Below are 13,736 nucleotides of genomic sequence, written 5' to 3' on the forward strand. Positions count from 1 at the left end.
ATCCTCGGGTGAGGATAAAAAATAAATAAATAAAATAACAACACATTTCAGATATTAAGGATTCTACCCAATTTTCTTATGGCTTCTCAACACACTTAGAATAAAAATGTAAATTTCTTCCTGTGAATCTAACTCGTTTCTAAATTCACACAAAGTTGGCTACTGCTCTCTGCCTTCCTCACCTTGCCCCATGCTTCTGGAATGTTCTAAGATTTTTTCTGTCTAAAAGTCTTTGTGCTGTTCTTTCCTCTGTCTGCAATGATACTCCAGCCATCTTCTCTTTCAGGTTTCTGCAGAGATTTCGCTGATCACTGAAAGTTTCTTCACCCCTTTGTTCTCTAGCTCCTTACTGCCATAGCAGTTTGCCACCATACCATACATTTGTTCATTGTCTTTCTTCTATATTAGGATTTTTTTTTTAAATTTTTTTTTTTGTGAAGGCACTAACTTTTTCTGAGTTGTTCATCTCTTATGCATATTAGGTGTCAGGTGGTTATGTAATGAACAAATGCATATATTATATTACAAGGGCCAGTAGATAATGAAACTACTATTTTTGTTGCAATTTATTTCATTTCTTCTTTTCCCATTGTCTTGAGATTTTTCTGAACAATTTTCTCTAGTAATAGCATGGGTACTTCAGGAAGAAGTAACAGACAAATATAAAAATCAAGACCTAGTTAATCCATGAGTCAACTAAGACATTCATGTTTAACTCTGTAGTACCTTTGGATAAGTAAAATATTTTGATATTTTTAACATAATGTATTGGAACTTTTAATTATTACCTCACTTGGTTTAATATTATGTAGTGATTTTCTTATTGAAATTTCAAGGATTTCCCATAATCTCTCTCTCTCTCTCTCTCTCTCTCTCTCTCTCTCTCTCTCTCTCTTTTTTTCTTCTTCTTTTTTCTTTTTCTTTTCTTTTTTAACCAAAGAAAAGTTAGTGAGGGCCAAAGAGAGGGGAAGGTGGTAGGTTAAGGTGTGGAAAATGGGGGACATCTCTAATAGTTAAACAAAAATACTTTTTAAATTAAAAAATACAGACATGTCTATACAAACACTACAGACATAGCTAAATCAGTGCTATTTTTCTAATGACTAAAACTAGTAGGAATACAGAAACCAGTCACTCTAATTAATTTTGTATAAAATATCTCTCTACCATAACACTAACCTTTCAACAGGGAAAGGTTAGAGTACTTTTGAAATGACTTAGTTCTTAAACCAATATGATGAAAGTAAAGAGTTCTCTTTATATATGGCCTTAAAATAATTACTCATTAATATGTCCGCATTTGTGATGGAAGAGTTCAAGTTCCGTTGAACTTTGCCTTGATATCTGGTTATGCTACCAGTTAATTACCTGGTTCACTTGCAGCTTGTTTTTCTCTATAATTAAAGTTCATACGATCCACAGATTTTACATGTTAGTAGGTATTTCATGTTATGGTAAATATAGGTTGCATTACTAATTTTAATTTTCTTAATTGAGCTGTATGATTATAAATTAATGCTCTTGAAAGTCACTAACCTCTGCTAAGGAACAGGCTTACTGCGTTAGTTTGAAAGCATATTTTTCCCCCAGAAATAGTTGTGCAAGTGGTCTACTTTTCTGTGTAAGATTGGACTGGCGGTGCTAAAATTTAAAAGGTTCTGCCTGTGGATTGCAGGAAGACAAATGGCACATCTCTAGAAGCGAGGAGAAATAGTCCTGTAATTCAGTGTCATGTTGATAGAAATAGCAACCTTAACCAGTCATCTTTTATTTTTGGCCCAGACAACTAACTATAAAATATAACGCAGATGGTGGAGCTATGATAGTAAAGATCCAGAAATGACATTTTGCTGATGAATTTGCTAGCCTTTGCTTCTCCACTTTTAGTGCTACACCACATCTTTTATGGTGTAAGTTGCTTGCTTATGTAGCTAAGGGCAGACCCACAGGATGAAACATGTATTGAATGGCAGTTTTAGATCTTGTGTTATTTCAGTTAACTTTGTTTCATTTCCTTCTTCCAATTGCCTTTTTGACTTTTTCCTCTCTTTTGCTAAATTCCTACCCTAACATAAATTAGCCTGTGCCATGAATATTGGGCCCTATTTCAATTTATTTCTGAATACATGTTTAAACGCACTTGGAATATGGTATTATGCTCTATCTGCCTACTTTGGAATTGGGGATGCCTCTAAAAGGCGTTGGGCACATTGTACTGTGGCCAGCTTCCCCAGTCTCGCTGCTGAAATGAAAAAAGGAATCACGTAAGGGTACTTTAATGATGTGGGTGTCAGATCGTGCAAACTTTTTTCTTTTTTAGAAATAGGTAATGGGGAAAGTAGAGTGTGGTGCTGAGGAGCCAAAAGGTGTTTTTGGTGGCCTTCAGCATCAGAGCCACCTTATTATCGCTGCCTGTTATAACTGGCTGGGGTCTTAAGGCACTGTGTAGGATGATTCAGCCCCTGGAGAAGAACAGGAAAGGGAGGAAGAGGTTAACATTTATGGAGAACCACCTATATTGTATACAGTCCCTTTTAATCCTCACAGTGATCCCAGAACAGAGATTCGAGTTGTTCTGTGACTGTGCTGTGTGTATGTGTGTGCATGTATGTGTGAGTGTATATCCATTCTCATTAAAGGCTTATCTCAAAACCCTTTGGGAAAAGCAGTATATGCTTCCCCCAATGCTCCCAAAGGGATCTTAAAGCTAGGGAGAACATACAAAGAATACAACTCCTCTTGCATTTATTTTGTGAATATTATTTATTTTTGGTCCAGGTTTTGAGTTTGTTTTCAGAGATGAAAGGTTTATCTGGTTCTCACTTAAGCACATTACAGAATCATATTAATCAACATCAACATCTATTCAAATTAAAAAAAACTATTGACAATGTTTTACAAGTGTTTTCATTCATCTCAGGAATGAAAATTAATTTAAATAACTAATGGACTATTTTTATGAACTTAAATATTTTAGCATAGGCTCTAAAATAATTATTGTTAGTTCCTTCATTTAGGTCTACTGTTGGTGATTACATTAGAGACAGTCAACTCCCTGGGCTAATTTGAAGTGTAGGAACGTACTATGCTTGCATATTCATTATGGTGCCAAGCCTTCTGAAAATCACCTTCTTTGGGCTTTTTATTTTTATTTTTTTAAATACAGTCTACTTTGATGTGAAATCTCTTTAGGTTTTATTTCCTGCTTTGGAACTGTGATCTTGCATTTTTATTGTTTTACTGGACACCGGTGTGTGCTTTGACTGATATTCTGTTGTTTATCAGACAAACTGTATAACTGAAAAGGTTTGTGTTTGGGTGGATGTTGTAGTTGTTTTCACGCAAGTGTGGTCTTGATATAACTAGTATTGTCACCTGTGCTAGATGATGTAGAAGTTCTTATGGTCAGCAAACTGCGGCTCTTTGGCCCCTTGAGCGTGGCTCTTCCCCAAAATACCATGGCCTGGGCGAGTCTATTTTGAAGAAGTGGCATTAGAAGAAGTTTAGTTTAAAAAATTTAGTTTAAAGAAATTTCAATTGTTATACTGTTGATATTTGGCTCTGTTGACTAATGAGTTTGCCGACCACCTATAGGTGATTGACAATGCTAAACCTCAGGGCATTCTTGTAACATTGTCATTTTATTCAAGAGTACTTGGCTATGCTCTACATAGACTTTGCATTCTAAGATCAACTTGTCACTAGTACATTATTATAATTGTGTGTGGATAAATTGTGTGTGTATGCACGTGTGTGTGTTGTGTATGTGAAAGCAAGCAAGCTGTTCAACAGCAGCTTCTGTTGAGTGCCAGACCTTGTCACCATGCTTTCAGAAAGCCTGTCTGTACTCAGGAAACCTAATTACTCTCTGCAGACTGCAAAGTGCTAAGGTTAAGTCTCAACAAGAAAGGTCCTAAGCAACTGGCCGTATTTAATTTTAGCATGTCTTAATCAAAAGAACTGCTTTTGAATTCTTATTGCACCTGTAAGTCATGGAGGTGCAGGGATAGCCAAAATCTGCAATATGAAAGGGTTTTAGATGAAGAATCATTTTGAGCTTTATTATAGATCTTAACTGCCTTCCATGTTTGGCATATAACTAGAAGGCCCTAATTATTCCTGCGAGCAGCTTTAAAGGCAAAGAATGTACCAGTATTTCCCTTGCTTACATATTTTACGTATGTACCTTTTGCAGTCCAGGTATTTATCTCCTTCAGGAACTAAAGAAACAAATAAACAGCCAGCAAAGGCTGTTAATGCATTCATTCCAGGGCTTTAAGGAAGGCATTTTCATATGTGAGACTCTCAGAATTCAACTATCGCATGAATCAGTAGGCAAGCCAGCCTAGCATGCAGGTCTGCCAGGGAGAAGCCCCCTCTCTCGCACTGTACTGAGGCTGCAGAATTCCAGATCGACTGCCTGGAGAGAGGAGCTGCATTGGGCACCAGCCACTACCTGCTCTACACGGGGCTTTTGCAATGCCTGCCAGTTATGTGTATATTAATCTTTTAAAAAATATATATTTTGTTGATTTCAGAGAGGAAAGGAGAGGGAGAAAGAGATAGAAACATCAACGATGAGAGGTAATCATTGATCGGCTGCTTCCAGCACTCCCTCCACCAGAGGATCCATCCCACAACACAAGCACGTGCACTGACCTGGAATCAAACCGTGACCTTCTGGTTCATAAGTTGATGCTCAACTACTGACCCACACCAGCTGGGCTGTGTATATTAATATTTATGTATGAACAGAAATAGAATATTTTCACATTCAGAAAGAAACTAGGTTCCAGTTTTTGAAGTTTCCACATAGCAATTTACTCTTCTGGGGGCCATAAGCAAAAAATGCATTCCTTATAGCATTAACTATTCAAGGGAAGTAATTATATTTTCACAATTTCTAAATTAGCTTGGGAAAATTATCCTGAACTTTCTCAAGGGAGAGTTATTTTATGTCAACACCATTTTCTGAGTTAGGTAAAGGTGAAGTAAATGAATTCTTTATTCCATACTTTCCCTTAAGGCAAAAACCATTTACCAGAATGCACGGATATTACAGACTTGTTTTCTTTAACATAATGGAACGCCTTCTAGCTCCAGCTTTCAACAGGAGCTGCGGATCACAGATGCTGTGCTGAGTAAGACCAGTCACTGCCCTCAAAGACCTTATATTTCAGTGGGAGGAGGATAGACTTTGAAAATGCATTTAAACGGTTAGCTGCCATTGTAATCAGGCTCTGTGTGTGTCTCCAGCCTGAGGACACGTCTTACAAAACCGTCTCTAAAAGAGCAGATATTAACTCCCAAGGCGCTTGGGATCAGGTTAATGGATAGGAAACACTCCACCCCTCTGGATTTCTTCCCTTTTAATCTTGTCACCCTTCCCATTATTGCCTTTCCTTGGACCCCAAGGCGTTTTCTTCTATTCATCATAAACTTTAGTGCTAGTTGCTATCTCCACTCCTAAGGCTCTCCACCAGCCTGATGACTTCAGTGTCTCTGTGGCAAGTCCCCTATTGGTTCCTTTACCTCACCTTTTCCCAAAGTCTCCTCTGTCCTTTTGCAGACTTGTCTTCCTTTATCCTACCTGGTAGAAGGTATGCCCAAAAGAGAGAAGGTGGCCTAGGATGGATCCTTGAGAATCCAATGTTTAGAGTTTACATCAGAGAGAAGGGTCATTTATATTTAATGATGTTGATGTACTTTTGTTCATATATATTTGTAAATATGTGTGTACGTATGTGTGTGTATATAATTTGTTGTTGTTATGGTTCAGCTAGCATCTGTTGAATGCCTGCTATGTGCCAGGCACTGTGAATAAGCTCTGAGGACTCAAAGTTGAGTTAACTATAGTTTCTGACTTTGAGGCCTCATATACTGTAATGACGATATAGACATAGGTGCTGTAGTAGCCCTTGATATGGATGGAATTATATTTTAATATTATCAAAGTTTGAATGTGAATATTTTTAAATAGGTTTTGATTTTTGTATATTTGTTCTTTGAAGGCAAATGTGTAATTTATGTAGAACTTTACATTAGCAATGCTCAGTGTTTAAAAATTCAAATCATGAAAACACAAAGTCAGGGAGGTTTATGCGAATAAAATACCAGTTTCCTCTGTTGTTTTTGCCCCCCAAATTGTGGCCAAAAGGTTTTCATGAGAGAGAGGGAATGGTAAGACATGTGTCCTTTATGAATGTTTTCCCATGATGGCAGCGGTGCCCCTTAACATAGAACATTTACTGTGTGCCCAAAACCGTGTTGAGTGGTTCCTGTGTATTATCTCATTTAATCCTCCCTTAAACCCTGAGGTTGGTACTGAGGTTTCAATTTTACATGAAGTCACATGAGCAATTTTCATAATTTTTTTTCATAAGTTAAAGTTACATGTACAGAATCTGACTTTGGAGGCAACACTAGTTTTAACATGACATTTTGAAAGAAAATGAAGTGCACATTTTTTCCAGCTATTTTAAATATCTTTAATATCTTATACTACGTGATATTTCATGTATCATTTAATCATTTCACATATGCCATTCAGTCTTCACAAGAAGTCATGCTATAGACAAGGCCAAGGATACCCAGGTGAGGCTACACAGACATGGTGACTACATTACTTGGGTTACATATAACAGTGGACCAACAACTAAACCCCAGGCTTCCTGACTCCGGGTTCAGTTTTCCATTGTATCTGGTACTTCCTCTGCATTCATTCAGTTCACCAAAGGATAAAGTTGTCTTTGTTCTTTCGGGTTTGCCTTCTCCCCCACCCCCTTCTCCTTTAACTTAACTTTTACTTCACTTATTTAGCTAATAATCCAAGAATGTTGCTAGAGTAGCAAAAATTTGATTAGAATCATCACCTTCAGTATTTCAGGTAATGGAGTGGAGTGAAAGCAGCGTAAAAAGCGGAGCCCATTTATTCTGTTCCCAGGCTGGCCTCCTGGATGGGTTAAAGTTGACATCTGGTACGGCTTTCAGTGCTCTGTCTTCTGGGAAGCCCTGGTAGAATACTTGACACTGAGCATTAGACCTGACCCGAGCATTAGCCCAAGCAAGCTCTGTGTAATTAAGCTGTTCGGATTTGTTTCCCCTGACCGGACAGAAGAGCCTTACAAGGTGAGGGCTCTGTTGAAGTGATAAAGCTGATTAGATCCTTAGCAGTAAAGGAATCTGATCTTAGAAATTTCCTCCAGCTCTTGTTAATGAGGCAAAGACAACACTTAGCAGGGAAAATGAGGTCACTAAAAAAGAGAAACATTTTTTTTTTTCTTTAATGAAGAACCGCTTCTTTTAAACTAAGGCCTAAATTTATTGTCCAGAATAAAGCTCCATTTAAAAGAACAAATAAACCTTTTTCTCAACGGTGTAGTAATCATGTTTAAATATATCATTTATATGGAACGAAGGAAGTTTAAACAGTTCGAGAAGGTAAAACTAAGATAAGCCTAGAATTTAAAGTAGTTTAATTAATGCTGACTAAAACAAAACTGAAATAACTAGCAATGATTAATTATACAGATGTGTGGTCTATTTATAAGAATGTCTTGTTTTGCTTTCAAAATGGGTTTCTCACTTTTTCTTTCAGTGTCTTCCCTTTTATTGAACTATTTATTCAAGCAAGTAAAATATTTTCCTGGGATACACCTATCTAAATCTTATATGTTAACAAGGTTGATAATATTACCGTTTGGTTTATATAGCACTTTTACATTGGGCACTTTTAATCCTCATAAAGTATTGCAATGAAAGCTGCAATTTATCTGTATTATGGGATTGGGACTTGGCTCTAAAAGGTTATGTGATTTGCTCAAGAATTTTTAAATGGGAAACTTGGGAATCAAGTATTAAGTTTTCTCATCCTAAAGAAAGTGGCTTAATAACCACAGTTTTTTCAAGTTATACATTGTTTAGAGTTTATTCCCTCCTCTATTTCTTGCTAAGGCTTTGTACCGCTATTTAAAAAGTATCAAGATAATTGTTTTCATGGCAAATACATTTATGTGAAGCATACATCATACATACAGACATATATATCTGCTCATGAGTTAGCGATCCTTTCATCATAAAGCATTTCTCTTCCCCCAAAGACTTTGTTCTCCTAACTTCTCACTTCAACTTATTCCAGTGAAATTAATAGGCAGAAAGAGCCAACTGGAAGTGGAAAAGAGCTGACTTGACGTAGGAGAAAGTTTATGCGGGGAGTGGATGGATGGGAGATACTGTGTGCATCCTATTGTCAGTTGGCTTTTGGGTGGATACAGAAATATGGCACCAGGATAGGAAGGATGTAATGCTGATGATACTGGTATTTAGTCACATAATACCTAATTAGCATGCTATTTAAAATGACATTATTTTTTTAGTTTAAATTTTAGACTTTAAAAGGAAATTGAAAGCCCATTTAAAGGAAATGTGCTCACTCTTTGCTTCTTTAACTTGAGAGGGAAGTGTAGTGAAGTTGATGGAAGAATACAGCATAGAGGTAGGTTAGCTAAGGTCCATTCCTGACTCCACCACTTGTTAGCTGTTAGACTTCAGTTACTTAACTTTTCTTTAAATTGAGGATAAAAATAATTCCTAATCCAAACGATTGTAGTGAGGATTAAAGGAGCATGGTGTGGTGGGGGGCAAACACCACCAGCTGCTCGCATGAATGTGCACTGTAGTTTAGGACAGTCTCTCGTTTATAGTAAGTGCAATAAATGTTAATTAGTTTCAGCCATCAATAAAGCTTCTGCCTCTCCACTATAGTAAAACTGTCTGTCAAAAAGTTACCCGAAAACTCTTAATGGCTACCTCCAGTTGCTACTTTTTAATTATAGTTTTTCTTGACCTCTGTCCTGTATTTCATATACCATGGCCTATGTCTTTTTTTAAAAAGCCAGACTTCCCAAATTTCTAGTTTGTTTTTCTATTTTCACCCGATGACAGTAAGCTTCACTGTTTTTACTTACCTCCATCAGTGACCCTAAATCTGTGCTGAGCTAGAATCACAGTCTAATCCCAGGATTGGCCAATATTCCCAAGGAAAAGGAGACATGGCTGGAGATGGATCATAGGATCAAAGTGCAGAGACTGCCCTCCTAAATCTGTGTTCATATAGATGCCATTGTTTATGAGCATATCTGATGTTCTGAATTTTGGTTATTGTCATTTATCTGGACTTTTCTAATCCTTTTGGTGGGAGTGGTGGCCTGCCTGAAGCTTCCTGATAATTCTTTCTCTGCCTCCCCTGACCATTGTGTCTGAGTCAATCTTTGTTGGCTTTATTTCTGCTGACTGTCTTCTTGCCTCCTTTTTAGTGGTTTTCTCCTTTTCCAGATATATCTGCCTAACTCTCTACTAATCATTTGCCCTATATGTATCCTAAGCAAAGCAAATTTGAAATGTCTGAATTGTACTTAGTTATCTTTTCCCTAAAATTTGTACTTTTGATTTATCACTAGTCCTGGCTAGAAATCTCCATTAGTATCATTCATCTAGTGTCGTGGTTGGTAAACTGTGGCTAGCGAGCTACATGCAGCTCTTTGGCCCCTTGAGTGTGGCTCTCCCATAAAATACCACGGCCTGGGCAGGTCTATTTTGAAGAAGTGGCATTAGAAGAAGTTTTAGTTTAAAAAATCTGGCTCTCAAAAGAAATTTCAATTGTTGTACTGTTGGTATTTGGCTCTGTTGACTAATGAGTTTGCCGACCACTGATCTAGTGGACCAAATCAAGAATCACAATTGTCCCATCTCTTACTACAACTAATGAGTCAGTGAGTTCTAGTTGGTCTGTTTCCTTGGTATTCTTTGCCTTTTTTTCTTTTCGTTTTTCTATTTCCACTGCTGCTACCATATTACCAGACTGTTTCCAGTCATATCTTCTGTTAGGTCATCTTCACCCGATAGCCAAATATATTTCTAATAGACTGGTTTGATTATATAATTCTTACAGTAAACACAAACTCCCCTTACATTTCTTAAAATGTTTTTCAAAATTATTTGTGTATCTTCACAAATAAAGGAACCCATAGTCAAATAAAATGCTGAAATATGGCATGCTAACTCTATTTTCTCTTGAAACCTCACAGCACACATTATTAAAAGAAAGGCTATGTGAAGTCCTGCTATTGACTATAACAACAATGCTCTATAACATGAGCTAATATTTGAACATAGACACTTTTGTTTGTGTGATATTTATTAATATAGAACAATTGACAGGATATACTCCTGACATCACTCTGACAGTGTTCAAGGTCTACCATTCCTTCTTTACTAGTCTCATCTCTTCTTCTTTGAGCCTTTTAGACATATAGATTACATTTATTTAGTCCCCAAACACACAGCTCTATTTTATTCCATTTTATATTATCCCTTTTGCCTGGAATGCCACTAATCTATCAGATGAGCTCTATCTTTGAAAATTCAACTCTTTAAAAAGTTTTGATCATTTGATATTTTCACTGGTTAGCTTACTGATTGGGATATTGTAAGTGCTTAGGTTATGTTAAATAAATAACACAAGATAGAAAATAAACAAGATAAGTTTAGGGATTTCTGATTCGCTGGATTTTCCTATTCATTGTGTATGTGTATTGCCCATTCAGGAAATCTAACAACACTTTATAGTAGTTTCTTAAAAATTTTAGTGAGAGCTGCCTGACCTCAGTAATTTGATGGCTCTTCAAAAAGCTATTTTGTGTATTTGTGAAAGGTTTAGGAAATGACTTCACATTACAAGATACATTTTAAATTCCTATAGGATGAAAATCAAATTAAAATTTTAAGCATTTTATGGCTATTCTTTTTCTGCTCTGAAATTTTCTTGTAAATGATTGTTTTAAATGTTTACTATTTGTTTTCCTGACAGGTAATATTTGAAGCTGAAGTCTCAGGAGGGAGAAGTGGTTATATTGCCATTGATGACATCCAAGTATTGAGCTATCCTTGTGGTAGGTTGTGATTAAGAATTGTATTTTTCTATGCTCTTTCACCACTTGTCTTACATTGGCAGTGACTGTTGATCACTCATCATTTGATCATTGCTGTCTCCTTTATTCAGTTTTAAGGGAGCACTGAAATATATCTAGAGGTTTTGAATCAAATGTTTTTCAGAACTGTAGATATAACAGTAGCTAAGCTGATAATCTGTTTGAGAGAAATAGTAATATTCCCTTGTTCTTTGAAGTACTAGAGGGTTATATCATTGAAATAATAATAATAATAATAATAATAATAATAATAAAGATCCAATTGCTTAAAGTGTAGCAGTCAGCATGCCAGTATTTTAGATTATTACATGCTTTCATTATATTTTTCCATTATGCACTGTTTTGTGCCTATTTGATCTCTTTACTTGCTTTGACTTGTAGATGTTTTATTAACACCCACATGAATAATCTTTGGCAATCCTCTGCCCTAATTGTTGAGTGTTCATTGCTCTAACAATAATGGAGGGATAGGTGATAGAGCTATTGAGGAAAAGAACTGGGAGAATGAGAGAGGAAGTGGTATCTTCCAATGCAAAGAAAACTCAAATTTCTTCCATATGTTATGAACCTTGGGCAAAGGTAATAATATCAACAACATTCTTCTACTGGAAAAAAGTAACATGGATTGCTTTCTCTGTGTTAAAACAATAATTTTTTCCCTGTCTTCACAGATAAATCTCCTCATTTCCTCCGTCTGGGGGACGTAGAGGTCAATGCAGGACAGAACGCTACGTTTCAGTGTATTGCTACAGGGCGAGATGCTGTGCGTAACAAGCTGTGGCTGCAGGTAAGCCCAAGTTGGCATCTGAGCTAAAGAGTACACTTGATTTAAAAAAAAAAAAAACAACTCACAAATGTCCTGTTTGTGGTTTCATTATTTTCTGTGCATATGAGAGAGAGAGAGAGAGAGAGAGAGAGAGAGAGAGAGAGAGAGAAAGAGAGTTTTAACTGGCTGCAGATTCATTTCAGATATTTCTGTTTTTGGAATATGAATAAAAATATAACATGATATAGTTTAAAAAATACTTGAATAGTGTCTAAGAAAACCTAATGATTTCCTAATGTTATATACAAATTGTAAAAATAATTTTTCTAGATTCACTATATAGGACCATAATGAAAATTTCCTCATTTAATACTTTGAAAACTCAAGTAACAAGAACTTAAGTAGGAACTGTCATATTCAAATGCATTTAAAAAAAGTATCTTATGACATTTTTGGGATTATTCCTCGAAATGTGAACTGGAAGAGGAATTAATTTTTTCCCGTGATTCTTGTGCATAAAGGTTAATCACAGATCTGTTGTCAAGACTGTTGCCTTGCATATATTAAATATCAATAAGTATGTATTTAATGAATTGCAATTTAGCATATATGTTGGGGAAACATAAATGGGACATTTAAAGATCTATAAAAGAATCAGAAGGAAAACAATAGACTAAGAAAAGTGCCACATTTTTGGGAAATTATTTGTCCATCCCCGGGCAGTGGGAGTAGTGAGGGGTGGGGAAGAAGTGAAGAGCAGTTCCAACAGCTGTTGAACAAAAAATTTGAAGTTACAATATAAGTAATAATATTCTCTATGCACATTTATTATTATGTTGCTTCTATTTGCATCAGAATGGGGGAAGAGATTTAATCAGTTTGTATTTTAAACTTCTGAGGATACAATAGAGACCAAAAAAGAAATTATTGTAAGATTAGCTTATTTTGTGGAACATTGACATCAGGATTTATTTTACTATATCTTTATAGAGGTGATATTAGTGTTGAGGATAATCATTAGTTTGCAGGTGTTTGGGTAATGATTACAATAAAAAAGATTTAAAAAAATCATACTTAGTCTAATGCCTGATATTATACTAGATATTTTAAATCTGTTATTCCATCTAATTCCCACAATACAACTAGATAGCAGATGTATATCATATAAATCTAATTACTATTTCTTTGAAATTCATTTGATTTGCAGGTATCAGGATACCATACTGAATATGTGAAAAAGAAATGAAGCCCCTTCTTTTTTTTCTGATTGTGCTTATTTCCCCTCCAGATATTAAAATATAAGAGAATTATTCCTGGAGAGCAAATTGTATAATATGCAACTTTTTTTTATCAGCTAAACATTAAGTCAGAGCCCCTCTTAGTTTCTCCCTCTCAGCCTAAATAAGAGAATTAAAAATACTGTTAGACATACTTTGTGATCATTTTGCTAATTATTTTCATTTAGGTAGGAATATTAGTTGGCATTTAACTTTAGTTGTGATCCTCAGAGAAATAGAAGCTCATACTCTGCCCTGATTTTATGCCCCAGGATTTAATGTGACACTGAAATAAAAAGGGTTTTGTATATCAGACACCAGCTGCCTTCTTGCACCAGTCATCCTGGCCCATCTGAGTGGGATGCAGTTGAAATATTGCTTATTGTTTGTTTGTTTCCTATTTTATGTATCAACTCATTGCATGATAGTTTCTTACATTTATTCCTGCTATTTTTCAAACTAAGATGAATATAAAAATTTTCTGTTCAACTTCAATTCTGCTTTTCTTCTCTTCCTTTTATTTACTTTTGCTTAGGTGTTTTTGTGTATTTCTCTTTTATTTTGACATTGAGACTGCCCCGATTTCTTAGCAATCTACATATTTACCGTATTCATTAAAAAGCTTTTCTACATTTATCAATAATACTACTCATGTTACCTTTACCTACTCTCTTAAATATTATTTCCCATGTTTAAGAAGGATTG

At 35.7% G+C, this 13,736-nt stretch overlaps 1 protein-coding gene across 7 annotated transcripts in view; it reads left to right on the forward strand.

The window, feature by feature from the left end:
• Positions 1–13,736, forward strand: part of PTPRK (protein tyrosine phosphatase receptor type K) — a 449,847-nt gene that overhangs the window by 221,337 nt on the left and 214,774 nt on the right. For all 7 annotated transcript variants that reach the window (XM_084889601.1, XM_084889599.1, XM_084889603.1 and 4 more), the window contains exons 4-5: positions 10,868–10,949; positions 11,660–11,775. In XM_084889601.1, the coding sequence (XP_084745727.1) occupies positions 10,868–10,949; positions 11,660–11,775 (198 nt within the window). The remainder of the gene's footprint in view (positions 1–10,867; positions 10,950–11,659; positions 11,776–13,736) is intronic.

This window comes from Pipistrellus hanaki (assembly GCF_964339955.1).
Source record: "Pipistrellus hanaki genome assembly, chromosome: 7".
Taxonomy (NCBI): Eukaryota; Metazoa; Chordata; class Mammalia; order Chiroptera; family Vespertilionidae; genus Pipistrellus; species Pipistrellus hanaki.